The following is a 27,962-nucleotide window of genomic DNA, read 5'->3' on the forward strand; positions in this document are numbered from 1 at the left end:
TGATCCTTGCTAATGATTGAATTACATTTGTTATTAGATACTTGACCAAAATAAACTCATTACTACTTAATACCTTAACATATTTTTAACCATGAAATCTGGAATGTTAAGATATAAAAACGAATTATAGTAAAAAATAGAAAAGCATGTGGTTCCTTTTTATAACAGTATTTTTTAGGGCAAAACTTGGCAGATAATGCTGAAGCAGATGGTGGTCTATTTTACTAACACATGTCCTGCCTTTTTAGTGTTTTTCGCCATGCCAAGAATGCATGAATTTGTCTTTTATAACTTGAATTCACAACAATAAACTTCTAAACTTTTAACATGGAGAAAATTACATAATAATTTACTTAAAATACCCCTTATATTGGAGTCTTACCTCTTACCTCAAAGCCTTTATCACTCCTCACACTGCACCTCGCACCCTCAGAGCTGCCAGCACTGCTCGACTGGTTCCACCATCTCTCAGGGTAAAAGGTAAGTATTCTACAAGACTCTTTTCTGTTCTGGCACCAAGGTGGTGGAAAGAACATCCCCTGGGGGTCCGGACAGCTGAATCTATTTTCAAACCATGGTTAAAGATCTGCTTATTCATGAAACACTTCACTACTACACTACTACAGTATATATATATATACAATTTTTTGAACAGTGATTTAGGCTCATGGTATCTTAAGCATGTAACCTAGTGAACCTGAGTTAAATGCTTTCAATGATAGAGACAAGCGCGTTTGCACGTCGCTCTAGATAAGGGCGTCTGCCAAATGCTGTAATTGTAAAAGTCTTGAAATTCAATAGGATTTGGAAAAACAGCTTAAAAAGTATTTTCAAGTATTTTAATTACTTCAAATACACCATGGGAAGTATATGTGTACAATGTCTACTTCTAAACTGCACACTAGTTATTTCCAAAGATGAGTTTGGGTCTTGTGGCATTTCCGGGCGGATATCTGCTCTTTCATTTCGGCTTCAATGAACACAGAGTTATCTGATGAGGTCCATGTCGCATAACCATCCAGTCCTCCTCACGTACACAACTGATGTAATCATCTCACAGCTCAAGGCAAAACGGAATTATAGGCATATTTCTACAGTGTTGTGCCAAGTTAAGAGATGATTGGCTTGATTGTGTATATGACTTTAGTTAGCAACGTCACTTTATTTATGACTGGCTTCAGCCTCATCACAGTCCTATAAACAATTACTCGAAGACAATTTACTATGTACTGTGTAAAATACATACGCTAAGTAAGATAACAAATGCATTCCAAATGTATTTGTCACGATTAACTCTGTCTATATGTAGCTGTGAATTGGGCTGTTTTTTTCCTAATTGTTGATAAAGGTGTCAACGCAAAACTGATCACTTTAGCATAAAAGTCTAATTTTAACTCTTGAGTCAATATATCTTAATGCATGTATAGCTCCGGTTACTTAGGCCAACATGTGTGCAGCAAAAACTGCATGCTTCCTACACATCTCTTAGTAACATCAGTCTGAAATGCAGACAGACAATTATTAACGGCAGAAGGTCCTCTGCCCTCATTTCCCAGGAGTATAAATGTTTTGTTAAGCACACTGTTGCCAGGCCAACCCCTGTGCCTGCCGTCTCCGTATACTCAATCTGTGACTCTACAGATTACAGAAAGTCAGGCAAGGGTTCTTGGGTGTGCAGAGGATTTACACTGTGCTGCTTTTTTCATCAGTCCCCCTCTTAAGTAGATGCAGCTAAACTGAACAGTACACTTCGTGATTGTGTATATAAATGTGACATGACCTTTATTTAAAAATAAAGGTAACAAAATGTTTCCTTGTGACTAGGATTGTACCATACAGGAACACAGGGCCGGCCCTGCGCATAGGCAGAATAGGCAAATGCTAAGGGCGCCGCCCACCACTAGGGGCGCCCGTGCGCCCAAATTATTATTTTTATTAATATATATATATATATTTTAAATTAATATATATGTATGTATATTTTAGTACCTGAGAAGTATTTTATTTATATATTTATTATATATATTTTATTGCTGTAAGAAAGGCAAGGAAAGCAAGGTCTCCGTAATATAGTTTTTTTTTAATATAGTTTGTGTGTGTTTCCAAAATATTTTCAAAATAAAGAAAAACAGGACAAAGCTGTGCAGTTTGTTTCTGTGTAAGTTTATGAACAAAATGATCGGAACACAATTGTCTGTGATTCCAGGGGCACCAGAACAAAAAAAATAGCATTATACATTAATTTGCCAAAGAACCGCTCTCTAAGACAAGCACATAAATTCTCACATAAATTATTATCATTATGGATGAACATTAATGAGACTTTAATGAAACTCTTCCAGTCCTATCAATAAACCTTGCAAATGGTAGCAAAGAAAATAGTCAATCATCATGCATCTATTAAGATACTGAGTGATTAGTTAGTTAGTAATCCATGCTCTCAATATTAGATCACTCATTCATTCATTTACTCTTACCTTCTCACTCATTTATTCACCTTCACTTACACAGCAAATCACTCACTCTCACATACTCATGCTGCCTGAAACTGTGGAAACTTAACGATAGAAAAGAAAAACACTTTTAAATTTGCTTATGTAAGATAGGTCAAATTGGGACAAGTAAACACACAAACACTGGAACACCTGTACTTTTTTATGCAATTATTAAATCAGTCATTCATGCGGCAGCTGCACAATGAAAATCCCACGTAGTTGCAAGCCCAGAGCTTCATTGCTGGCAAGGTCACTGGTGCCAAATGGGCTGCATTGAGCATCTCAGAATTTTCTAAATTTTTTCTCTACAAATAATTTGCAAAGATGGTTCAAAAAAACCAAAATGTTTTGCTTATAAATGAGATCAGAGGAAAATGGCCAAGCTGGTTTTGATCTGAAAGGAAGACTATTGTCAGTGAAACAACCATTCATCAATCATGTTGAACAGAGGAGCTCTGTAAAATGCTCACCAATTCTGAAGTGGTCCTTTATAATTTATGACATATTATATCACATATAAGATTATCCCAATAATTGTCAAATACAATCAGGTGAAAAAGGAAAAACACGTTCTTCTGCTATCCGTTCATGATAAACATTTCTATGCAAATGGGAATGGTCTCTTCTATGACAATAAGTTAGTAGTTTGAGGAGTATGAAAATCCATCCACACACACAACAGACATTTTAGAGATGCAAATCAGCCTACAACACATGTTTTTGGAATGGGAAGGAAACCAGAGTACATGGAGGAAACTTTAATGCAACTCTTGCTGTATTAAAATATTTCTACAGCTAAAACACCTAAATAAGGAATTCTACAGATAAAAAATATTTCCTTTAACAACAATAATACCACTCCTCTCTTTATTCCATGAACCCTTCCAAATAATCCACACAAATGCTGTCACCTAGTGGAAAAACTATGTATGTTAAAATATTTCACTTTAATTGTGAAACAAACAGCTGAGAGGAAAATTATTTACCTATCTCACCTACTTATAATACTTATAATTTGATACTTAAACTGTTGCAGAAGAATCTGGATTCTGAGATCCTATAGAAAGAGCAAACATTTTAGTGCAGGAGCTTTAACCAGTTGTGAAATGGAGCAGAAAAATTCTGAAAAACACAAGCAGGTGTAGCTAGTGCAGTAGCTGACAGGGACAATAACAGTTGAGTTGAGTCTTTTACCCTTAGTTACATATAAGACTTGTAATTATTTTTTTTTTTCCAGCTATTGCCACACAGAAGCTTTATAACTGGCCTTCTGTAAGCACAGAGTCTTAGTGAGACTTAATCAAAACCAAGGCATTGGTTCACTGAAGCTATGTATCTGTATCTTCCCAAATTTCTTTTGATAAATTTCCAGAAAGCTGTGTTAAATGAGATCTGTGTGGGATGCATTGCTTTTTTTGCACATAACTGGTGTAGCTTTAGTTTAAAATCAGCAGGACTCATTCTCGCTCACTCTCACTCAAAGTCGCTCACTCTCTCTTTGTGTCTGTCCCTTAATTTCACTGTAGAAATTGATACCTCAGGATTGCTGAGTGGACACATTATAAATGAGACTATGTGTCTCAATGTCTGAAGCTAGCACAGCTCACACAGAACAAAGCAGTTTTCCTCTGATCTGTGCCAGCCTATAGTCATATTGTTTTACTATTTTAGCTTAATACTTCTCCTAATGTCCTAATGACAATGTAAGGGATAAAATCAAATAGGCACACAAAGCATAGTCAATTCAATTCAATTCAATTCAATTTATTTGTGTAGTGCTTTTAACAATTTACAGGAAAAAAAAAAAAAAAAAAAAAAATATATATATATATATATATATATATATATATATATATATATATATATATATATATATATATATATATAAATTAATGAATTAATTTAAAAATATTAATTTAAAATTTAAAATACTATACATCCCTAATAACCCGGAGGTGACGGGAGCAAGGAAAAATTCCCTGAGATAATATGAGGAAGAAACCTTGAGAGAAACCAGACTCAGAAGAAAACCCATCCTCATTTGGGTGACACTGGACAGTAAATAATGTAAATGTAAATAATGTAATTTCTACAAAGGTTTATAATTGTGCAACCGAGAGCTCCTTAGGAACTAATGGGTCAGTGCAAACTCTGAGTTCACCGTGAACTCAACACTAATTCCTTACTGTCAAATCAGTGGTGGGATGGTGTGAAACTGTTACTAAGAGGAAATTTGAAGAGGAAATATTAGCATTTATATATTGTTGCATCTGGCTGCAGCTGTCTGTGTCTGCATTGTTTTAGTCTCATGCCTCAGTGCACAGTGTGTGGGAGTCGTAGAACAGCAGGTCGGCTGCAGTCTGCTATACACTTCTCTTTGCCTGACATGACATAAATAACAGCGCTATTCACTAAACTTGACACACCTCTATAATATATTTATTTAATACAAATAACTTTAGTCATGGGGATCCAAACAACTGACCAATTGCACAAATACCCTGGTTTACTAACACTAGCCCATAAAAAGCCTGAACTATAAAGTTACAGTTAATACATAAAAAGCCTGAACAATAAAGTTACCCGTATTCTCTATTTATCACATTTTCTCTTTTATAATATTTGTCATTAAAGTATGGTGCTTACATTTATTCTAATCTCTTAGTCTAAATTTACAAATGTCATTTACATAACAGCTTGCCACTCTTAATATTTCCACTGGAGATATAAAATAATATATAGTGATTACTGAATTTAAACAGAATAATTGAGTAATAAGCCACTTCACTTCCTGGACACTACAGATACACCCTGTGAGGCCTTCTAGACTAAAAAATGAAGTCATCTGAATGTCTTTTACACACAATATAAAGCACTGAACAATTGGTGCGTGGAAAACATCACATGTGAGACTCTAAACACAGATGACGTCTGGAAAATTCAACCATTATGGCTGACAACATACAGTACTCAGAGAATGTATTGATCTGCTAGCTAATGTATTACAGAAAATAAACCCTAGGGGTTGGGTTATGTTTTGAGACCTCCACCATCATCCCAGTGTTGGAAAAAAATCAACAGTGTCCTGCCTCAGTGACTCTTGTTTTCCTCCAGGACATTTAATATGCTGCATCTGCAAAGCCACCACCATTGCAGACCACCCCTCCCACTACTTGGATTATTTATCAGAGCATCCATGCCTTATCAGGCACACTACAACAACTTCCTTCCCTCCTTCAGCTCCTTATTTCTTTGCTGTAATAGACTACACTGTAAAACGCCAAAGTAAACAGCACCTCAAACAGCACAATGTAACATTTATATTTCATTTCTGATATAGAAGAGTTTTGCCCAGGTCCCTTTATGCCATGCAGGGTGTAATATATTATGGATAATCAAGCCTGAGATGTGACTGTGTTCCCAGCATATACTGTATACAGTATTAATCCCACAGTGAAATATTAGTCACATGAAATTAGCAGGTGTGAGTCAGCATATATATACATCTAACCCATGAAACCCATCTGTGCCACCTCCTACCCAATCCATTAGTAAAAAAGATCCCACCGGTCTCGGTGGTAAATTATTCTGACAGCAGAATAACATCAGCTGTATTGACATAGGGTTGCATACAGTAGTATGGTGCAATGCTGGTATAAGGATTTTAAACATTGAGTATTCTTAGATTGTTAGACAATGGCATCCTTGTCAAATAACCTTTAAAGTGGCTGACATGCCACTTTAAAGGATAATGTCAATCATCTATCCGTGAGTTTATGTCTAGTATTCCTCCATGTTCTCTGAGATCCTCGTACCTCCCTTGAATATGCCGGTAGACAAATTGGCAAAGTAAAATTGACCCTATGCATAAATGATTGTGTGACCATGTGTGATGCCCTGCAATGGACTGGTGTTACATGCGAGGTGTATGACCAAAATTTCCATTACAAATGGCTGAAAATGATCAATCACATCTCCCTGAAAATGACACTATATATATATTGTGGTCCTTGTCTTATGATCTACATGGTGAAGGAATATGACCAAATTGTGCATAGTATTTAATGGTCTATAAACAACTGAACCTGATGAAACTGTTTATGGGAGTATCTAAAAGGTAGCTGAGTGACTAATAGGGCATTTCTCCTGCCCAGATGTGAGTGAGAGAGGACAGTGCAGCACTGGGAGCTAACTGAAGCAATGCCTACAGAGTGAACCGAGTGTGTACACGGTCTCTCTCTCTCTCTCTCTCTCTCTCTCTCTCCCTCTCTCTCTCTCCATGATCTCTCCAAAGATGGTAGCAGCTCACACCTCTGCTCATTCCTCAGCATCTTCAGAATGGGTAGCCTGTCTCGACAAGCGGTAAGCTGCATTCGCAGTGTCATTTTTTGTTGTTGTTGTTTTTTTTATCACGGTGGTTTTTCCATGTGCTTCACGCTTTGTCACTGAGGTCGACCGTCTGTGTGTGTGTGTGTGTGTGTGTGTGTGTGTGTGTGAGAGAGAGAGTGTGTGTATGTATGTATGTGTGTGAGGCATAATGAACAGCTAACGTTGCTCTGCTAGCCTGTGCGTTATGAATAAAAACAATAGAATATTTTACTCAGTGGTGTTTGAACTAACAGATATCTGTGTCAGAGGAAGCCGGATTGAGAACAATGTGTCGGTTTTGAGCACACAGTCAGTCATGTCTGTTATCTGTAGCTCACACCTTATGAGTCATGGTTTAGCTCACCTTATTCATCTTCTGCTACTAGATACTTAACGTATTATTATTATTATTATTATTATTATTACATTTCCCTATTTAGCGTATTGTTGAGAGTGAAAAAATAAAAAAATAATAAAAGAAAGCAGGAAGTGGGGATTAAAGGGACGTGTATAACCCTGAGGCAGTGGCAGTAATACTGCAGACTCATTCATGTTACTGCCCTGTACAAGCTGTACAGAAAGGTATAGTCCTTTATCTGCTGGATTCACACACGTTTCTTTCTGCTTTCATCTTTAATAGTGCCTCATAAAGGTGAGGATGCGTATTTATTTCCCCATATGAGCTGTTTCTCTCCCTCAAACTTTATCTCAACCTGGTTGTATTATATATTCCTGAGACACAGCCTCCCCCCCCCCCTTTTTTTTTTGGTAATTACACTATTAACGACTACTGTAGCTTTCCTAATGTGCGTATGGCACACGGAGAGCAGCTTAATGAGCTCCGATTTGTCCATGGTCAGCTTTAATGGACGCATAATCCGCGAGCAAGTCAATAATATGCGCAGATTTACAGGAGGATGTTGAGAATAAAGCAGAGCCACACCTCAGATGTTCTCGTCCCTTCTTCAGATCACTGGGCACTGTGCCAAAACCCTCCATCTTCACATACACGCTAGACATTTTTGGTGCCAGAAATTCTAGTTGAAGAAATTGTTTTTTTTTTTAATTTATTTTCTTTTTTTTTCTTTTTTCTGCACTTCTGGGCAAAAACAATGCACCAAGCCCAAATAGTAAATTATTTCATTAGCAAGAATCAAACAAATGCACTTGAGAGACTTCATGTGCCATCATTTGCTTATTTACTCTTGCTGCAGTGAACTGTTTGAGGGATAGCTAGGAGCAAATCTGATAAGAAATACAATAGTGGTCGAAGGTCTGCTGAAATATGCAGTAAACAATGCATTTCTACCACATTTGTCCCCGGACGAAGATGTGCCATGGCGTGGGGAGCCTTTTTAGCTGCTGGTACTGGTGAGCTGCTTTACTGTAAAAAGTATATTAAAAACCCACAAGATTTAAACACATAAAGAAATCAAAGGGGAAAACCCATACTAAGTTACTTTATCTATTTCTTTGCTAATTATCTGTCCAGTGGTTTATTGTTTGTAAAAGCATGCCATTTTGAGCTTAGGCAATTTTTTTGCCCAAAATTGATGTTTACTTGCTTTCTAGCAAAACAGAATACACCAGCAAGTAACGTTTAATAAGAAGTAATGTTTTAGTTTCAATATGACAAAATATAATGTCATAGAAGGCATTACTGTGACACTGGGTATGTATCATCGTACTGCTAGCAATTCAGCAGTGCTGCATATAAAATAAAAAATATTCAACATATTTACCACTGGAGAGGAAAAAAAATCTGTAAAAATGTAAACATTTACGATAAATTGACTGAGAACAAAATCTTTATATCAGTTGCTTTCGATCAGTTATTTTTTTTTTTGCAATATATGAAATGATTATACTATTTTTTAGAAAATCATTATCATGATATATAATCAAGTTCTAAAAAAAGTAACACTGTGCACAAGATCCCTGAAAATCTTAGTGAGACATTAATTTCTGGCTAATTCTAATTCTCAAACTTTTTTTCTAACGATTTTTTTATATTTAGTATTTTTTGTCTAAGAATACAAAAAGATTTACAACCAAATTTTGGTTATTTACATAGTTGCCCTTTTAACCCTCTTAAACTATAATAGTATAATTTAAGATTCTGTTCACTGTTCTTAAACAATTTTTCCCATGATTAGTTTTTCTACTGTGTACCGTATAAATCTATGGTTTGTTTCTTCACAATGCACTGAACAGTTCTTAAGAATTTTTATTGAGTTTTTCTCCATACAATATTGTGCCTTTCAGTTCTTTGGTTCTCTTTTTCCAGAGTCACTGACAACAGACTTCAGGTGCAAATGTCGCAGCTTGAATAAACTCCACAGCTTTTGTTAGTTCTCTTTTTAGTTCTCTCACAGTTGTGCAGTGATTTTCCTTTTCTTAGAATGAAGGACTGTGTAGAAAAAGCACTGAGAGTGCTGCATATTAAACTCAGAGTTTTAGTCTATTTCAATTTGAACTTATTTGAAATGAAAGACAAAATATTCACTGTCATTTATCTAAGGGTTGCACTGTAGTTCCTCAAGTATTATCTGCATCTGTGATCATTTACATTATAAATTACAGTGTGTAACTTTCCAGTCTCCGATTAATTAATTAATTGCGATGATATTTACAAAGCTTGATTTAAAGCAAAAATTGTTCTTCTATGGCTGAAGGCCAGGATAGAAGGTAAAAAAGAGGATAAAAGAGTTGAATTTTTCCCAAAGAGTAAATTAATATTATATGCATGTTACCTGACTGAAAGCTGTTCTGGACTCAGGGTTACAATGCAGTGTTCATGGTGATGTGCTGCACTGTGCCAGATGTGTTTGCATAGTAAATGGGACTTTAGTTCCGCTTTAACAAACACAACTGCGTACACAGATGAAAGGATGAAAGTTTGTTCAGGTGTAATTCACCTGTAAGCTCCTCAAGGAGCACAAGGTTTATACATTGTCAAGATTGCTGACATTTGCCCACTGTTTGTTTTTTTTAAACTGTTTAGTGGAAATTTTAAGATACTGTTAATGTAATGCTGAGAGAAAGTGCACAACTAGGTATTGATCACCTAAATCTTGCTCTTGACCAAGACTCTGCTTGCTATATAGGCGAGCTTGGCAGCGGTTAAGAGCAGCACTTTACTACTATGACTACTCGACTATCTCTAACCTGAATAGTATTTCTAGCAGTTGATTTAGTACAAGTGCCAGACTGATACAATCACATGGTTGAAAAGCCCTGTAGTTTAGCCTCTGTACAGTATGTGTTGTGTAAGTAAGTGTAACAGTCAAAAATGCTTGATTTAGCTGTGGATTTGTCAGAATTTGTGATGTTGTAATGGGTCAATGGGGAAAATCACAAGCACAGGATACTTCTTAAAACTATTACCAGTGAAGACATACGTAATTACTTTCTATAACAGCTGTACTCATGTTTGACACACCTGGATTGAAGAGGGCTTCAGCTGAATGTGTGGTGTGATGACGTCAAATGACGTGTCTTGACCCAAGTCTGCAGAAAATCTAGGGTAATTTTGAGAAATTTCAACCTCCCCTGAATATTGTTTTGAATATAGTTTACTTGATTTATACAGAGGGTCTGTATTATTTTTCTTGTGAAGATCAGGCACCAAATTTATATCAGCACATTAGATTTAAAGATCTATGATAATTACATTACACTTCATTTGTGTGCACATGTGTTCAGTTTTGTTTGTTCATTCTGCATGAAGGAAGCATTGAAGCAAAGCTATGTCCATCTGTGTGGCTGGTAAACCTGTCTTTATCTGAATCATGAGTTTAAAATGAGGTTATATTCTGGTGTCTTTTATGTTAGTTACTGCAAGACATGCTTCCAGATGAAGAACCGAAAAATAAGCTGAGGTTTTAAGGGGTAGAAGGTTTATATGAATTTAAAAGTGGAAACAAAAATCAAATAAATGATATTCTTTGTTTTGCATGGTGAGATACATGCATCTTTTGCTTGTGTTTAGGATTTCAGAAGTTATGATTGCATGGCTAGACATTACTGACCACGGTTTCCTCAGAGCTTTTACTATTCAGGCCCAAACCTACAGGGAAACTGTCCAACACAATCAACTCATTGAGCTTAAAGTCTTGCATACACACACACACACACACACACACACACACACACACACACACACACACACACAGTATTCTCTGATTTAGCTCTAAAAGGGAGCACTGCCTTATGCTCCATATTGTACAGCCTCCATGATAATAAAATACTAATATATATATATATATATATATATATATATATATATATATATATATATATATATATATATATATATATATATATATATGAATTTGTATATAGTAAATATATATATATATGTATATATATATATATATATATATATATATATATATATATATATATATATATATATATATATATATATATACATATATATATATATATATATATATACATATATATATTTACTATATACAAATTCATACTGTTGTTTCACAGAGAAACTAAAACAGATGTCTGAATTGATTTCCATAGCTTTAGTGAATAGTCAGATCATAATCAAGTGTTTATAATCACATCTTCCACCCGCAGTGTCATAAATATGACAAACAGAATTGGACATGTATTATTGAAGTTTTACTTTTTATTACTGTTCTCATAACTATTCATAAAAACTGATTTTTCAGAATAATAATGATCAAAGCACAAAATTGCTGATCATAAGGCAAATATACTTTATTTGTGTTTTCTTATTTATAATTATGGAAGCAAAAAAGACACACAAAGATTTGTATATTAAAAGACACTGAATTCTAAACAACACTTTTAAACACTGTTGAATTTATAGCTGGGGGCCAAGGGAGCCATTATCCCTGATTTCCGGGTGGGATGGATGGCATTACCTTTTCTCCTCTGACAATAAGAAAGATGCTGGGCCATTGTGGGCATCTGTGAGCTCATGTATGTGGAAGAAGGTGTGCCACGTTTTTTTAAGTGTGTTTCGCTGTCCTGTGGTGCAGCATGAGCAATAGTACTAAAAGATGCTGGTGAATGGGAATGAGCTGGCCAAGTCACGTTCAGTCAAGAAGTCAAGAATCTTTGTCATTGTGGACATATACAGCTGACGGCTGACACAGTACATAGTGAAATGAAACAACATTCCTCTAGGACCCTGGTGCTATATAAAGACACAGCAACAAAAAACACCACAGAACTAAAGGCTAAAAAGTGAGTTAACCTACTGTAGCCACATAAAGTGCAAAGACTGCAGGGCAACTGAAAAAACAAGGAGAATTTTTTTGAGAAAAAAAAAGCACAGCACACCTGTAATTAGTTATTTTGAAAGAACCTCCTTGAACCTGATTGATATGAAAACATATAAATATATATGTTTATTTCAGTGCTCACAGATTCAGTCATTTGTTTTTCTGGTATAAAAGAAATGTAATCATTCTTGTGCTCAAATTCAGGTTGATGTGCTAATGCAATAATAACAATGATTTTCTTGTGTAGACCAGAGGAGCGTTCTGGGGAAGATGTGGACATTATTATGGCACGTCTGAAGCGCGTGAAAGCTTTTGAGAAGTTCCACCCAACCATGTTACAGCAGATCTGTCTATGTGGCTACTATGAGTGTTTGGAAAAAGGCATCACATGTAAGTCATACCATACATTCGGTCACAGCAAACATATATGCAAACATAAGCAGATGCAACCATGCAGTAACAAAATGCTTCTATTCATATTGTGACTACAAGTTACAAGCAAGAGAAAAGAAACAAGAAGACACTTGTCTTGACTATCATGACTCTTAAGTCTCTTGTCTATTCACTTTGCGTTCTGTGCTGTAGTGTACCGACAGGGTGATATCGGCACTAGTTGGTACGCTGTCCTCTCCGGGTCGCTCGATGTTAAAGTCTCCGAAACTGCCAACCATCAGGTAAAGCGTTACACATTTTCTGCTCTGGAATGTGTATTAGTTCCTCTTAGACATCTTTTACATGTCATGCTTGAACTTTTTTCCTACCTTAGAAGAGTTTCTCACTCTAAAATATATATGCTTAAAAATACTATTTACTTGTCTTTATTTGAAAGAAAAAAGCCACTTCAGTATGTTCTGATGATGATGATGATGATGATGATGATGATTTAACATTATTTCAGAAAAGTATGATTACACCTACAGACCAAAAAAAAACCAAACAAGTGATTTTCTCCCTTCCTGTTATATGTTAGACATTATAAATGGTCCCTGGTGTTGGTTGACTAGTGTATATGGACATAGATTGTAAAATATTCTTAGTGACTCTGGAACACTATGAAACAAGAATGCCTCTAATTCCACATATTTGCACTATGGCCCTGCAAGCTGCATTGTCTCGTGTATAAAAATGTTAATTTTGAAAATGATTGCACTTTAACCCACATGAGCTTTACAGTAAACACAATCACACAATTAGATACAGCTCTATTCCTCAGAGAAAATGCATATTTTTGTATTAATGCTTCTAACCATAAATAATTAACGCCTTCATGTTTTTGCCAAGCAAGACTTCCACTCATTCCAGTCTATGTCTGTCTCGCTCTCTCCCTGTCATTCTGTTTCTCTCTCTGTCTCTCTGTCTCTCTCTCTTTCTCTCTCTCTCTCTGCCCCCCACACCCCACCCTACCCCACCCAGACTCATTGCTGATTGAGCCGAACGTTAACCTTTTTAACCTTAATGTAGGACGGTAGAGTGATTTAAGCGATTACCCTCTGCCTGGAACAGAGGCTGGAGCCAATCCTTTTTTTTTCCGATGGCCTTTAAGTGTTTACTCATGCAGACTGTGTTCCTTCCTGCTCTACATCCCTTTAAGGATGCAGTTACCATTTGCACACTGGGCATCGGCACAGCATTCGGGGAGTCCGTTTTGGACAATACACCGCGTCACGCCACGATTGTAACTCGAGAGTTCAGTGAGCTGCTGCGCATCGAGCAGAGGGAGTTCAGAAGCCTGTGGGAGGTAAGAGTTCTCACTGAGTTACACTGCCATGTAGGAGATCCATACTAATATATTGTCATGCAGGTCGTTCATATGTGTAATGACATCATTGGTTCTTAAAGTGGAGTTTGGGGCCCCCCAGGGTTCTCCCTGCAGCGTAGATGGGGGTCGAAATAATTTTTTTTCCTTTCTGGTATGGAAATCACAACCCACAATTATCGAAGCTAATATACTTTACTTACTATACTAATTATTGGATTTTTATAATTACTAATCTTAAATGAATCTAATTTAAATCTGTAAGTAATGTCAGCTGTGATGAATAGAAAGTTTGTATGTGCAGACACTGGCTGCAGTTTAGGCATAATTGCTGGGAGGTTTTTCTGTGCATTGATTTGTCTGTTGTACCACTAACCAGCAGAGGGGAGTGTTTTGTAAAAGAAACACTTGGTCATATCCTTCATGAGTTACAATATGCAGACTGTTCTTTATTCTTATGGCATCTTTTAGTGCTAATGGACATTGAAACAAACACAACAGGGTCTGTTTGCATTTGAGAAAATGGAAAACAGCCAATACACTGTCATGTATTCTCACACACTTTGCTTAAGCGATACACACAAACAAAACAAACATCATTGATAGGGCTATACATAATTGAAACACTACCAGCTGCTTTCCAAAAACCCAACACACAATATCACATAGAAACATTTATACAATAAAAAGCATTGAAACCTCCAGAAAATATTAGAATGATGGAGTCCCCAGTGCTCATGAGCTGTTAATAAATAAATATTTCCTGTACTTAACAGTAATGTTAAGTTTACTACTGTACTCTTTGGGTAAGAATCATTGATTAGAAAAGTGTTACTTCATGTAGCTTAAGTTCTAACTCCAAATATAAAAAGATAGAAAAGTGACAGCGTTAAAACAACAACAACAACAACAACAACAACAATGCATAAAAACGTTAGCAAAAAAGAATAAATTATAACAAAAACTTTCTTAACATATACTTGCACACACTTTCTTATATGAACATTCCATTTTTCAGACAGTTTTTAGAGAGACTGTTGTGTATTGTAGCGTATTGACAGCACTGACAGTGAGTTTTGCTCACTAATAATGTGATTAAATTTCTTCTAGAGTGACTTAATTAAAACCAGAAAATGCATAAGCTGTTTAATCGCATGCACTTCTGCAGCTTTCCTTTAGAAATCTTTCCCAAGGCTTAAAAGTATGTTCGGGTAATCAAATCTTACACTGAAAATCTCTTCCAACATTTAGCTGGCAGTGTACCTTACTCCCCTACTAACTTGACGTAACACAATAATGTGAAGAAAACAGTGCCTTAGGGAACACTTCCTAAAGCTTTTTAGGCCAGGCCCAGGGCTGAATAAGGGCCTGGAGAGAAGTGTTGTGACTGAGAGTTGAGAGAATGAGTCCATCACACTGCTTCCTCTGGGACAGGAAGCTCTCTCTCTGTGGAGACTGTGCCACTCTTTAGGTGTTGTGGGTCAGTTGTTACGGATCTTTGTTTTTTAATGCTATGAACAACGAGGCAGTACTAGCAGCACTCAGGCTCCTGTAATAGGTGAGTTGAAGCACAGACATTTCAGATTTATACTGTGTGTAATATCAATGCTTGCATATAAGGGCTAAGTGGTGTGTTAGTGAAGATGGACAACAAACTGAATGAATTATGAAGGGACAGTTGGATTTAGTGACATTTGAAACGATGATTCTGGTGTGCTTAAAGCATCCTACACTGTAATCTAAAAAATAACAGTGGTCTACTTACAGAATATGGTACGTAGTGGATATGGTACTGTAGCTGTCTATGATCTGTTTTCTCAAGAAGGGTTTATTTATCTGACATTGCAAATTACTGAACACAATCATCAGCTTAACGGAGGTTGGGAATTGTGGTGTCATTTTTAACCTTTAAAGATGGGCAGCTGTGAAGCTCCCAAACATTTTCCTAGTCAGTGAGTATATTTTTCTCCAATAAGCTCATTGTTTCCCTGACATACGTTGTCTGGAAGTGTGTACACTCTGAGGTGCTGACAGCCAGTGAGATGGCAAGAATTTCTTGATTGTGGCCAGATAGTTCTTCAGACGGTCCGTGGGCGAAGCATCTGAGGCTGAGCCTAATTATGAGGCTACTATTAACTGGTGCTCTTGATTGTTCTTTTACAGTCTTTCTTCAAGTAAGCCTCAGATTAGTGTTTAATTAGATTGTTTTTAATTAGATTGCTTTTGCAGATTTACTCTTTTAAAAATGAGCAAAGTTTCTCTATAAATTGTAAAAAGAAGAATGTTTTTATGCTAATGGATCTCCATTAGTACCTTATAACCAGGTCAGAGAAGACCACGCACATATGTTTCCACTAATAACTAGAGGTCATTTCAAATTGCAAATCCACCGATTGGCATGTTTTTGTGTACAAGCAGTGACCTGAGCACTAACCTGTTACAGAATGTGCTGCCCAGGCTTACTAGGTTACTAGACCAGCACTGTCTGGCTTGTTAAATGTAAAAATAATTACTGATCTACTATCAGACCACAATTAATTGTTTGCTAGTCCTAATGGGGGTGTTTTAAGACACTTGTGAGATAACGTTTGTTAAACCTTCAGATTAAAGATTTAAAGACACTTTTAATATTATCTTTGTAACATGAATATGTTTATTTTAGAAGTGCCAAATTTGAGTGATAAAGAGTATGGACTTTAATAAGTTCAGATTATATCCAGATTATTATTACAGTACTTTTTTAATTTAAGTATTTTTTGTAATACTGAATTCAATTGACTCTTAATAATTATCCATTTATCAATTCAATGCAGATGCCTAAAATCTTTTGTCTGGAAGTGCATACAGTGTACTTGTTACAAGAACCCACAAATAAAGGGTGTTCCAAGACTATTGTTTGGATCTGTTATTTATTTGAAGATTTGGCCAAATCTACAACAAGGAAACAAGCTTTTGTTTACACTCTCTTTTTAGTGTCTTCATTTTTAGCTAGTGTGTGTATGTGTGTGAATATGTGTGTGTGTGCGTGTGTGTGAGAGATATATGTAGTCACTGTTCCACACATGTTTGGGTGTTAGCAAGTCTGGCTATTTTGGATTATTTTAGTCAAGGAAAAGGAAAGCTGACTAATATAAGGAAGTGGGAGAGACACTTTGTGTTTATATGTAGACGTAATGACGGTAGGCTTGGGCAACACAGTCATAGCACAATCCCTGTAACACCCACACAAGTCCATATGTACATGCAGACATCCCTATAACAACACACACACACACACTGCTACCTTGCCTTCATTATCTCCTCTTCTATGGACACATCAGCACTAGAGACACTGCTGTCTTATACGAACAGAAGGACAATGTACTGTAAATTAAGATCTCAGCCAGTGCTTGGCAATGTGAGAGTGAACAGTTTGTTGCTCTGAGCTTCCCACATCATCCATCATCCTGCTTCCAAAGAAACAAGAAACAAAGAAACAAGAAATGATCCATTTAAAAACTTTTTAGCACACAATCACATAATTTGAAATCAATATGTTTATATAAAATGGTTAAGAATAAGTTCAGTATAAAGGCACACGTAACAAAGTAGCATACATATTGTTATAAAGGACAGCATTATTTTGGAGAAGTTCACATTTAAATTCATTTTGCATTAAGTTTGAATGGGTGGTGTAAATTGTTTTTTTCAGTGCTTTATGTGTTGATATGAAAAAGGAAATTCATTCATGTAATACATTTCCCATTACGATTTAATCGGACACGCTTTTTCAAAGAAAAGTGTAAATTAGAAAAATTTAAATATAGCTAATCATGTTCATAAAACCCTATATTAATAATGCTTTAATAGAAGCGTTGTGTTTCATTTTAAAGACGTATTTCTTAACCTTAAGGTACTTCATTTGTTTTTCTCTAGTCTTTAAATACGTTAAATGTATATCAAGATACAATTCAGTGGAGTTCTTTGTAATGAATGTTAATTATACTTGAAAAAGCGAAGCACAAAATGTGTTCGTCCCTCAAATCCTAATATAAAAGCCATTCATAAAGATTTCCTTATGCATTGGGTTTGTTTTTTTTTGTTTTTGTTTTTTTTGTTATTCATCTTGTATGCAGTCAGCACTTTTATTTCACAGTGTTTTTTCCTTCATCTATCAACTGGAACATTATCTAAGTCTATGGGGTTTATATATGCATTTTGAAATTGTGTCATGTCTGATAACCTGTTTTGGAAAGCAATTGGAGCGTAGTGATGCTATCATACACTCACGTACACAAAAGTATCTGTACAAGCATTCATCCTAACAGTTATATAATGAGTGTAATTCTGACAGAAGCTCCAGGCAGAATGTTCCTGCTATGATCAATGCAAATTTATAAATGGAAATACTCTACTGATCATGCAGAGGACACACACACTTTCTCATTTATTTAAAGAGCTACACAAACATTCATGAGGCCCTGACAAAAAAAAAACCCAGCAGCACCTGTTTGTATGTCAAATAACTAATTTCTATTTCAAAGCTGGCGGCTTCTGATTGGCTATCGTGTTGTCTTTGAATGCAAGCTCTTCCTTTTGAAGCTGCATGGCTCTGTCAGCCATAAAACCTTTATAGAAGCAAAGTGAGGCTTTAATGTGAGCAAATGGACAGTGTACTTACTATGTGCAGTCCACCTCACTTTCTGCTCCAATGCAGCCATGAGGGCTAGCATGTAAAAAAAAAAACCATCTCAGGCTTTTTCTGTATTTGTGTTCAAGGGCAGACCTTGTGCTGGATTACACATGACTGCTATTACGTTCACTTTTAAGACTAGACTTTGTTTGCTAACCGGGAACATGGTTTTTATGATCATCAGCATTTTTAGCCACACATGAATGTAATGTGTGGTTTAAACCCATTAGCGGTGTAAGACATCACCCCTTCTTGGTGATGATTTAAAAGATCTCCACACTCTCACCTTGTGATGGAAGATTCATTTTACATTTCCTTCTCTTAGCGTTACTCAATTAATTAAACAACACATACGACGACATCAGTGTTGATCAAGTGTTCTTAGACCCAGGTCTGCATGCATACATCTTCAGAACTTCCATTGTGCTAGAGAGAGGCCAAAGTTTGGGACGTTTTGTCTGGGAATGCCTATCTTGGATGAAAATCCTCCGAAAGCATTATTGCAGATTTGCTGACATGAACCAGTTTTATGACTAAAATATAGCTCAATTATATGATAGCTGAAACCAGTTTGGAACCAGTTTAGCCCTTTTAAATCTAAAATTAGATGACATCAATAGTCTTTATCTGAAATAGTTGAAGACCCCCTCCTTCTGAATAGAAATTCTTTCAAGCAAACGGGCATCTTGGAACAGAGAAGCAGGCTTTGTAGGTCTGATATTTGAAAGGCTCTGAACCCCAAAAAAGCTTGGGGATTGACAATGGAATTTCTTTTACCCTACTGCACTGTTTTGGTGGAGTTGTTGGGTTTGTTAATTTGGCATTTGGCTCTTCTGGTTTCTAGTTACTTACAACTGTGCCATTATCTCCAGGGTTTCTTGCTTCAGTTCAAAAAAGCCCCCTTGGCACTCAGGACATGTTATGCAGGGATAATTTACACTTATCTTACAGTACGGATTGTGTTGGCCAAACTTGGTGCCCTCCATAAACCAGCCCTTTGGATCAAATCTTCATCCTGGCTTCAAGGCAAACAGCAAAATGGGGCACCTGAGTGGTGCAACCGAAGAACATTTGCCATATCAACAGGTTTTCTGTATAAAAATAGGATACAGTCTGTGTTGCGTGTGAGGGGCTGCTTACTGTCTCTTCTCTGTCAATCACAGTAGCACATAACCAGTTTTCAGGTGGCGAATTAGCAGAGAGCGACCAAACCTTTGATCTTCCTTGGTATTGCCCTACTTCCCTTGCCATGCTGTGACTGCATCCAGGAGTATCTCAATAATCACTGCAATGCCTCTCAGGATTCAAACAGTACCTCTTAAAAAGCTTTTTGTCATCAGATTTTTTTAAATGTTATAATTTCTTTGCCAACATCAGACATTTAGAACAGTTTTTGTTTTAGTCTTATTTTTACAATGTCTAAAGTATGGTGGTGTGAGTATGGTTATGTGTATGTTATGCTGGTATGGAACAGTAACTGACCCCTCCCAAGACTCGGAGCGGTTGCTAGGCAATTAGAGTACTCCAATCATCATCATTCTCAGATGAGTGCCCACTCTCGACAGAGAGCACACACTCTTACACACATGCTCTGCAGTCAGCTTGCTACTCAGTGGGACCTTGGAGCAAAGAACAGGACTCTGGTCATCTCTCTCTCTCTCTCTCTCTCTCTCTCTCTCTCTCATCCTGTTGTCGGTTTGCTACATGCTACACATCCACCGTTAGAAGCTCTCTCAGAAATATATGCTTCCCTGCAGGGGAAGGAAGAGAGGATTAGTACTGTATTGCACAGATTTACTTTGTGATCGGCTCTGAAATCAGGAAAGGATGCACAGAGAGAGCAACAGCTGGAAAAGTCTTATGGGGTTTACTGTATTATAGGTAAGTTTTTGCTCTGTTTCGCTTTATATCTGTCACCTTACTGTGGTCTCATATTTATAATTTCAACACTTGGATTGTAAAAGTGTTGTCTACATGAATGTGCTTAGTCATGGTAGCCTTCAAAGTTAAAAATGTGTTAATGTATGCTGGGAAAGGCTTATTTAGCCCCTCAAATTCCAAGAACTTATATAGCTACATTCCTTACTGCTTTAAACACATATGTGTTGTATTACTTTCACTGCACTGAATAATTCATAGTAGTTACTGATCATTCTTTAAAATAAATAACTGTTAACTACATATATATTCTATATGTGGTATGTTGTATACATACAGCAAAAAGCTCTAGGAAAGCATAGGATTAGCAAAGCAGCTCAGTTCCTTTATCTGTTATATTTGTGACACATTGATTTATTGAATGGCCTTCAGATAAACTAACAGCTAAAGAAGTGTGATTAACTACAGACTTTATGCATGTGAGAAGAAGGAAGAAAAAATGTATTTTGTAATCTGTAGGAACAGATCAACCTCTGCGGAGCATGATAATGAGATGTGTATGTATACAGGAACTAGATTAGATAGAGTGTTCGTGTATGAGAGATATATTTGTGTTGCAGCCGGTTTCCTGAACCATGCATTGCACCCAGGTTGTCATTAAGCGAGCTTGTACGACACAAAATGCTTCAAATCATTCTCACCTTTGAAGGTAATCTGTGAATATAACTTTGCCTGAATCTAATCAATGCATTGTGTTCTGATCTGTAAGCTTGTATCATTTAGAATGCAGACGTGCAATTAAGCTTTGTCACTTGTTTTTGACTGACTGCTCCTCCAGCCCTTATGTATAACATGGCTGGGGCGTTTCTCGTATTTCTTACAGATTCTTTGCTTTAATTTCCGTCTCACAGTAAAAACTGAGATGTTAAATTGCAGGACCTGGGAGAGTTTTGTGCAGTATCTGCACAGAGGGCTTTGGTTGTCATGGAGATATGGAACTCCTATCCTTAATTTATGTTTCATCTTCTGCTGTTGTTCTATCTGGCAGATGGTTTAAGTCCTTCTGTGTAGCCTTCAGAGCAGAAGAGCACATCTCAGTTCTTAAAAACGATTAGTAATAATTCATTACAGTACACATTTTATTTTGTGCGTGTACACCTTAAAAAAAGACACAATCCATATAAATCGTTTCTGATTTCCTGTCTTTTTCTTTCTGAAGATAAATCACTGTAGTACTTTAATGATCAATGCAAACAAACAATGATGACTTCCAGTAATTATATTAATTTGTTTGCGGTAGCAAGAAGAAACACAGACAAATGACAGTCTTTACATAGAACACCTCTGTCTTATTGACTAATAAATCTTTTAGATAGAAGGGAAAAGCATGTGGTTTATGTATATGTGTTAACTATTAAATAAGCATTGTGACTGACGGAAGGTAAAGGATGGCAGTTTATTTTATTTTGGTGCTGCATAAATGATAGCAATTTTGAGTTAAATATACATTTTGTACATGTTTTCTGCTTGCTGTAGCCTGCAGTTACTGGCACTTCAGTATCTTAGTGCGATGAGGCTCTGAAATTATTACACTGAAAATAAAAAGACATCTTAGCAAGCAGACATACAGTACCATGAATAGAATCACTTGTGTTTTAATTTATAAGATGTACAAAAAAAAAAGATGATTAACCTTTCTTGATATTTATTACTTGTTTTAAGCCTGAAAGAGTCTTTTTCTTTTTCTAAAAATATGCAAAAATTAGTCTTGGAAAGATTCAAAATCTCCAGAAATAGGTTTAAAAATTCTGTATTTGGTTTATTGTAATCTTATTAAACGAAAATACTGTCTACATTTAAATACTGACTATGTTTAATATATTTTCACTTGCTAAGATGGTATTTTTTTTCCATGATCACCGGGATATATCAGCCGTCCTTAAACTCATGGAAGCTGCAATGATTGTTTATGGATTATGGATGTGTTGTACAAATGGTTGACATCCTCAGAACATTGTTATTGATTTATAACTTTTAGAGACCAAGGTTTGAATATGAATGTGTTATTTAAATGCCACAGAATATTGCTTGTGCAAATAAATGTTAAGTTGTATTGGCTTTGTCCTGAGGGGTAAAATTTATACATTGTCATCATTCAGATGATACTATATTTTAGAAATATGGTAAAACTAAGTCATGGATTAAAGCAGCAATTTCCTGTGCAATCTGTAATTTATATGATGTGGGAGTACAAGAATATGTAGGCTTCAAATGACTTTATGAAGTGTACAGAAATATAATGGGTGAAGAATGCTGAAACTAATAGTGTAATGGGCCCTAGCATTTTTTAATGGGCCCTAGCAAATTTAATAAGTGTTGCAAGGGTTCTTCTCCTCCAACGAAATATATAACTACATTACCAGTATATCAATGAAATGCAAAGAAAACTATAGACAAATGTTGATAGAAAAGCATTCATAAATTGTAGAAGTGTGCCATTTTTAATTATTTGCTACTGAAAAACCTCAGCATGGGTTATTGTATATCCATTAGTATCCAACATCATGTTCCATATTTTATGAAATCTAGACTTATGTACTGTAATGATATAAAACAAATCAATTGCTTTTAGTATAATTAGGATATGTGGCACACACACACACACACACACACACTCTCTCTCTCTCTCTCTCTCACTGACTCTCGTTAGAGACACTGCTCCTAGGGGGGGAGAAGAATTAAGCCTGCTATAACGTCCCAGGTGTTTGTATTGACTAATGGCCCCAGCAGTCTATGTCATTACTCACCATGGTTATTAATGCTAAGCTGTATATTGGCTTGTAGATAACAGATATTCACTTATATGAGCTTGATTTGTTTTTAGACTGCTTCGGACAATGATCAATCCTGACAGTGTGCAGTATTCACTCTGAAATGCAAATGAATCCTGCCTCAGATGAGCGCTGCTGAATACATAGGCCAGGATAATATATTAGAGCAACTAGCTGGGGGTGAAGCATAAAATTGTGAATTTTTCCCCCATGTCTGAACAAACTAGCGAATAAGCATGGAAAGTAAAGCATACAGAGTTTGCTAGGAAAATCGGCTTTGTTTATTTTTCATGTATAGTAATTCTCATGAAAAGTAATCACGTTAAGAGACTGTATTTGTTGTTCTCATCGTTTTTGGTTTAATTCACTATGCCAACACTACACACACAAAAAAGACTAATTTCTTTTTATATCTCAATGAATTCATCTTGCAGTAATCTCCTATCTGTTATTCTGTCTCCTTCCTAACCCCTCACTGTGATCTCATGCTGATAGAAATGTCATTTTCATTAACCTAAGCATAAAATGTTACATCATCACTCTGCTGCCCCTGACTGCAGCTTTGAGCCTCTGATAACTGCGCGGTTCTGTTGTTGAGCCACACAGATAGTGCTTTACTCCATATACAGATATACATGACAAAAAGTTCAACCCTCTCCTGAAATATTTCTTCTTGTTTCCTGAAAGTAGTGGGTTTGTGTTGGTTTTTGATTTATAGTGCTTTTAAGTTTGTTATCCTCTGTAATTCCCTCTGATTCTCAAATAGACCAGATTAGAGGGATTATAACCATTCAGGGACCACGGTACTAGGTTTCATTATACAGATACATCATATCTTCTTACTATTCTAAGCCTCTGACCAGCGCCATATACTGCACACACCTACACACTGCCTCTGAAAATGTAGCAGGATGAAAGGGCTCCTTAAGGGCATCTAAGCCAGTATAGGTCTAGTATAGTTTATGTAAACATACAGATAAATCCAATATATTTGAATCAAAAATAATCTAATCTCATATTAAGTAATCAGCAAAGGTAATGTTTTCTTGCATGTGCAGAGCGAAGCTAGATTTATAAAGATTTACACGTAACCGAAATCCATGGCTTGGCTGTGTTTTTATTTCTTCCACATAATACATGCTAGACAATTAAAAGTGACATGGACTTGTTCTTTAGTGATCTCTGTTACACTTGACTGCTATTTTCAAAACAGGAGTAAATGGCTTTAATTGCTTTATAAGAAAAAGCATACCTTCACAATTTATTTATGCAGGAAGTATGTAGTGTACAATTTATAGTGACCTAATCTGGCATCTGTGGTTCTCATTCACACACAACACTTACAAATACACTTACTGTGTGTGTGTGTGTGTGTGTGTGTGTGTGTGTGTGTGTGCGTGTGCGTGTGCGTGTGTGTGCGTGTGTGTGCGTGTGTGTGTGTGTGTTTGTGTGTGTGTGTGCACGTTAATCTCTAATCCCTATGCTAAGGCCCTTGATGAAGTTTTATATAAAACCTTTTATATAGCACCTAGAAAAAGGTGCCATCTGTTTCTATCACACTTGGGTAGATGTCATTAAAATGGTGTAATTGCTTAGTCATGGCCCACTCATTCCTTACTCCTTTTTCCTTGCTGTGTGTCGTTGTGTCCTCAGAAGTATCGTCAGTGCATGGCTGGTCTCCTCGCCCCTCCCTACGGTGCTATGGAGAGTGGGACCAGTGCTGACAGTGAGTCTACTCTCTCTTCTTCTACTGATTACATTTATTTGCCAAAATTGGTTAATTAATACATGAAATTTTGTGTTTGTTGAAAACAAATGCTTAATGTCCAAACTCACTGTGTTGGTAGGTACAGAGAGAAAATAACAGATTTTATTATCTGTATAGTTTCTCCGAGACAGTAATGAAATCAAATCAAAAAAGAAAAACAGAGTTCTGCTAAAGACAAAAGCTTAATCTTATGTCTCGAGAGTTTCAGTAGAGATGTCAACAGTCACATATTGTGTTCATTCAAATATACTACATGAATTTACTGTAAGCATACTACTGTATATTTGCAGTGATGTTCAATTCATATTCAATACACTAATATCATTTTAATATACAGTAATATTATTAAGAGTAGATACTCTAGTCTAAGTGTATACTTTTCTTTGTTTTATAAGCTAGCATGTGTACATATATCAGAATAGAAAGCTGGTACAATAGATGGCAATTAAATGCGTAAATAATTTCGTTTTAGACTTAGTAATATGGATGAATAAAACCTTTTATATATAAAAAAAAATACTTTTTTTGTTCAAACGTTTACTTTTATTCTATGACTCAAAAGATTAATTTTGACATTAATCAGACTGAAATAAGTTAATGACTTAATGAATCACAAGTGAAAAATCACTAGCAAATTCCTTAAGATATCAAAGACAAAACTTTAAGGAAAGAAAAATTCCTGAAGATAGAAGTTTATTTTTTCTTCAAATGCAAAGATGATTTGAGAAAAACAAAAAGCTTTAACATGCTATTATCTCACCCACAGATATCTTTTTAGAATATTTTTAGCAGTGTATTTAAAGTCTATAAAAAGATCTGGAGCTCAGCTGAGAGAAAGGGTGTGCTTTGTGAAAGATAAGAGTATTAGAAGGCCGGATGCTCTAAATGGACTGTTTGTCCTGAAGGAGCGGTGCTTACGTTTCTAACCTTAAGTGAAGATCAAGCCTCTTTTCCTGACCTCCCTCAGGATGTGCCTCTACAGATTACACACATCCTCAGACACACAAGCACACACACACACACACACACACGCGTTCACCATGAATTACCAGCAGCTGTCTCTGCATCATGAGGCATTTCTGAATTGTCCTTTATGTTTTTGCTTCTTTCTCATTGGTGTTCTGTTGAAGTCGTTATGTTAGACAATTTCTGTTAAAGATCGATATATCGATGTTAAAGAGATTTATATTTTTATCAATGCCATTTGTAAATTCAGTTACTTTTTATCTGTTCATAGGAATGCCTGACAAAGAGAATCTGGGTAACTCCCTAGGATCAGTGTCCAGACACCTGAATAAGGTATGAATGTATTAATAGTTCTCATGCATAATTTTCCTCTTCTTAACAATACGTTCAAATAACTTACAATGAAATATTCAGTCAATTGGAAGCAGAGTCTGTCTCCAGTATCAATATGTGATGTGTGACATTTAATTTTAACCTGATTATACCTGATTATAAATAGCGCTTTATTGATTCCAGAGCCTCTTATTGAATGATACAGTGTGATGATACATGCTGCATATTGTTACACATATATGCAATGTATAACTGAAAGAATTTAGAGGAGCATTGTTAGTTGTTATGCATAATGCATAATTGAAAGTGGGAGAGTGTTAAAAATGCAGTGTGCTGGCATGTGAACAGGACATGGCTGGGGGTGGGGGTGGGGGTGGGGGCTCTTTGTCTCCCAGAGACAGAAGGGGATCATCTCCTGCAGCTCAGCACATGCTGATGTGACTGCAGGGCCTCCAATCACGCTACTATGGGGAAATGCAACCTTTTCATGAATCCTTCGATATGTTGTGCACATTAAAATTTAGACTCATTGTATGTATCTGAAAACATTATTTTTTGCATTATTGAAATGCACCAATGCAATTAATTATTGTAATCAGCGTACCTTTCAACTTTTACTTTGGCTTGCTCTTATGATTTATAGTTTATGTACATAGTGGAGCAGAACTGAGCTGCTCTCAGAAAGTTTACTGTGAGAATTATGTTGATGCGCTTAAAGAAGCACTTTATAAATGGTATTATTTAGCTGCTGATTTATTTTGATAGTTTTTAGATTGTAGGTATTAGTCCAAGTCTGTGTTTTTGCCATTCAAAAGAAAAAGAAGACAGTTTAAGAAATAGTAATGAACAATTTCAAAGATTTGTCAGATGGAATCAGTAACCTGTAGTTTAATATTTTCCCCTTTCAGTGTCTTCCACTATCTCTCTACATTTTGTTTTCCAGCAATCATTTATGGATTCATTTATGAATTATTGATTTCACCCCAAAACCATAATACCATATCACTTCACCAATCCCATCATAAGACTGACAGCTGTGTTCACCAATCACTGCAAAAGAACACACTTTCCTGCTGTGATACAGATATTTGTGAATTTGTAGGTTCCATCTGAGAAGATCCTGCGTGCGGGTAAAGTGCTGAGGAACGCCATCCTCACCCAAGCACCTCACATGATCCGAGACAGGAAATACCACCTTAAGACTTATAAGTAAGTATACGAGGAGCAGCGACATTCCAGTCTAATAAACTAATGCACATTTGCAGACATATTTACAAAAGCATTGGTACAGCTCAGACTATGAAAGGTGCTTTGTGTTTGTGTGTGTGTGTGTGTGTGTGTGTGTGTGTGTGTGTGTGTGTGTGTGTGGTGTGTGCGTGTGTGTGTGTGTGTAGGCGGTGTTGCGTAGGCACAGAGCTGGTTGACTGGCAGATGCAGCAGAGTTCCTGTGTGCACACGCGGGTTCAGGCTGTTGGGATGTGGCAGGTGTTGCTGGAGGAGGGAGTACTCAACCATGGTCAGTTATCACTGTTGCCTCTGGTTTGCTCATTAGGGAAAAGTATAAATTTAAATTTTCTATTTTTATTCAGAATTTTTATATTTCTGTAAAGCTGCTCCATGACAAT

At 36.3% G+C, this 27,962-nt stretch overlaps 1 protein-coding gene across 6 annotated transcripts in view; it reads left to right on the forward strand.

Moving 5' to 3' along the window:
• The first annotated feature begins 6,749 nt into the window (after positions 1-6,749).
• The window catches only part of rapgef4a (Rap guanine nucleotide exchange factor 4a), a 38,246-nt gene continuing 17,033 nt past the window's right edge, over positions 6,750-27,962 (forward strand). For 2 of the 6 annotated variants that reach the window (XM_060876533.1, XM_060876534.1), the window contains exons 1-8: positions 6,750-6,857; positions 12,381-12,523; positions 12,719-12,807; positions 13,725-13,871; positions 24,924-24,996; positions 26,276-26,337; positions 27,440-27,546; positions 27,732-27,853. In XM_060876533.1, the coding sequence (XP_060732516.1) occupies positions 6,775-6,857; positions 12,381-12,523; positions 12,719-12,807; positions 13,725-13,871; positions 24,924-24,996; positions 26,276-26,337; positions 27,440-27,546; positions 27,732-27,853 (826 nt within the window). In that variant the 5' untranslated portion in view covers positions 6,750-6,774. Of the gene's footprint in view, positions 6,858-12,380; positions 12,524-12,718; positions 12,808-13,724; positions 13,872-15,426; positions 15,448-20,204; positions 20,443-21,090; positions 21,149-24,923; positions 24,997-26,038; positions 26,112-26,275; positions 26,338-27,439; positions 27,547-27,731; positions 27,854-27,962 lie in introns of those variants that run through there. The other 4 variants (XM_060876538.1, XM_060876536.1, XM_060876537.1 and 1 more) reach the window with 4 other exon arrangements.

Source organism: Tachysurus vachellii, chromosome 8, assembly GCF_030014155.1.
Source record: "Tachysurus vachellii isolate PV-2020 chromosome 8, HZAU_Pvac_v1, whole genome shotgun sequence".
Classification (NCBI taxonomy): Eukaryota; Metazoa; Chordata; class Actinopteri; order Siluriformes; family Bagridae; genus Tachysurus; species Tachysurus vachellii.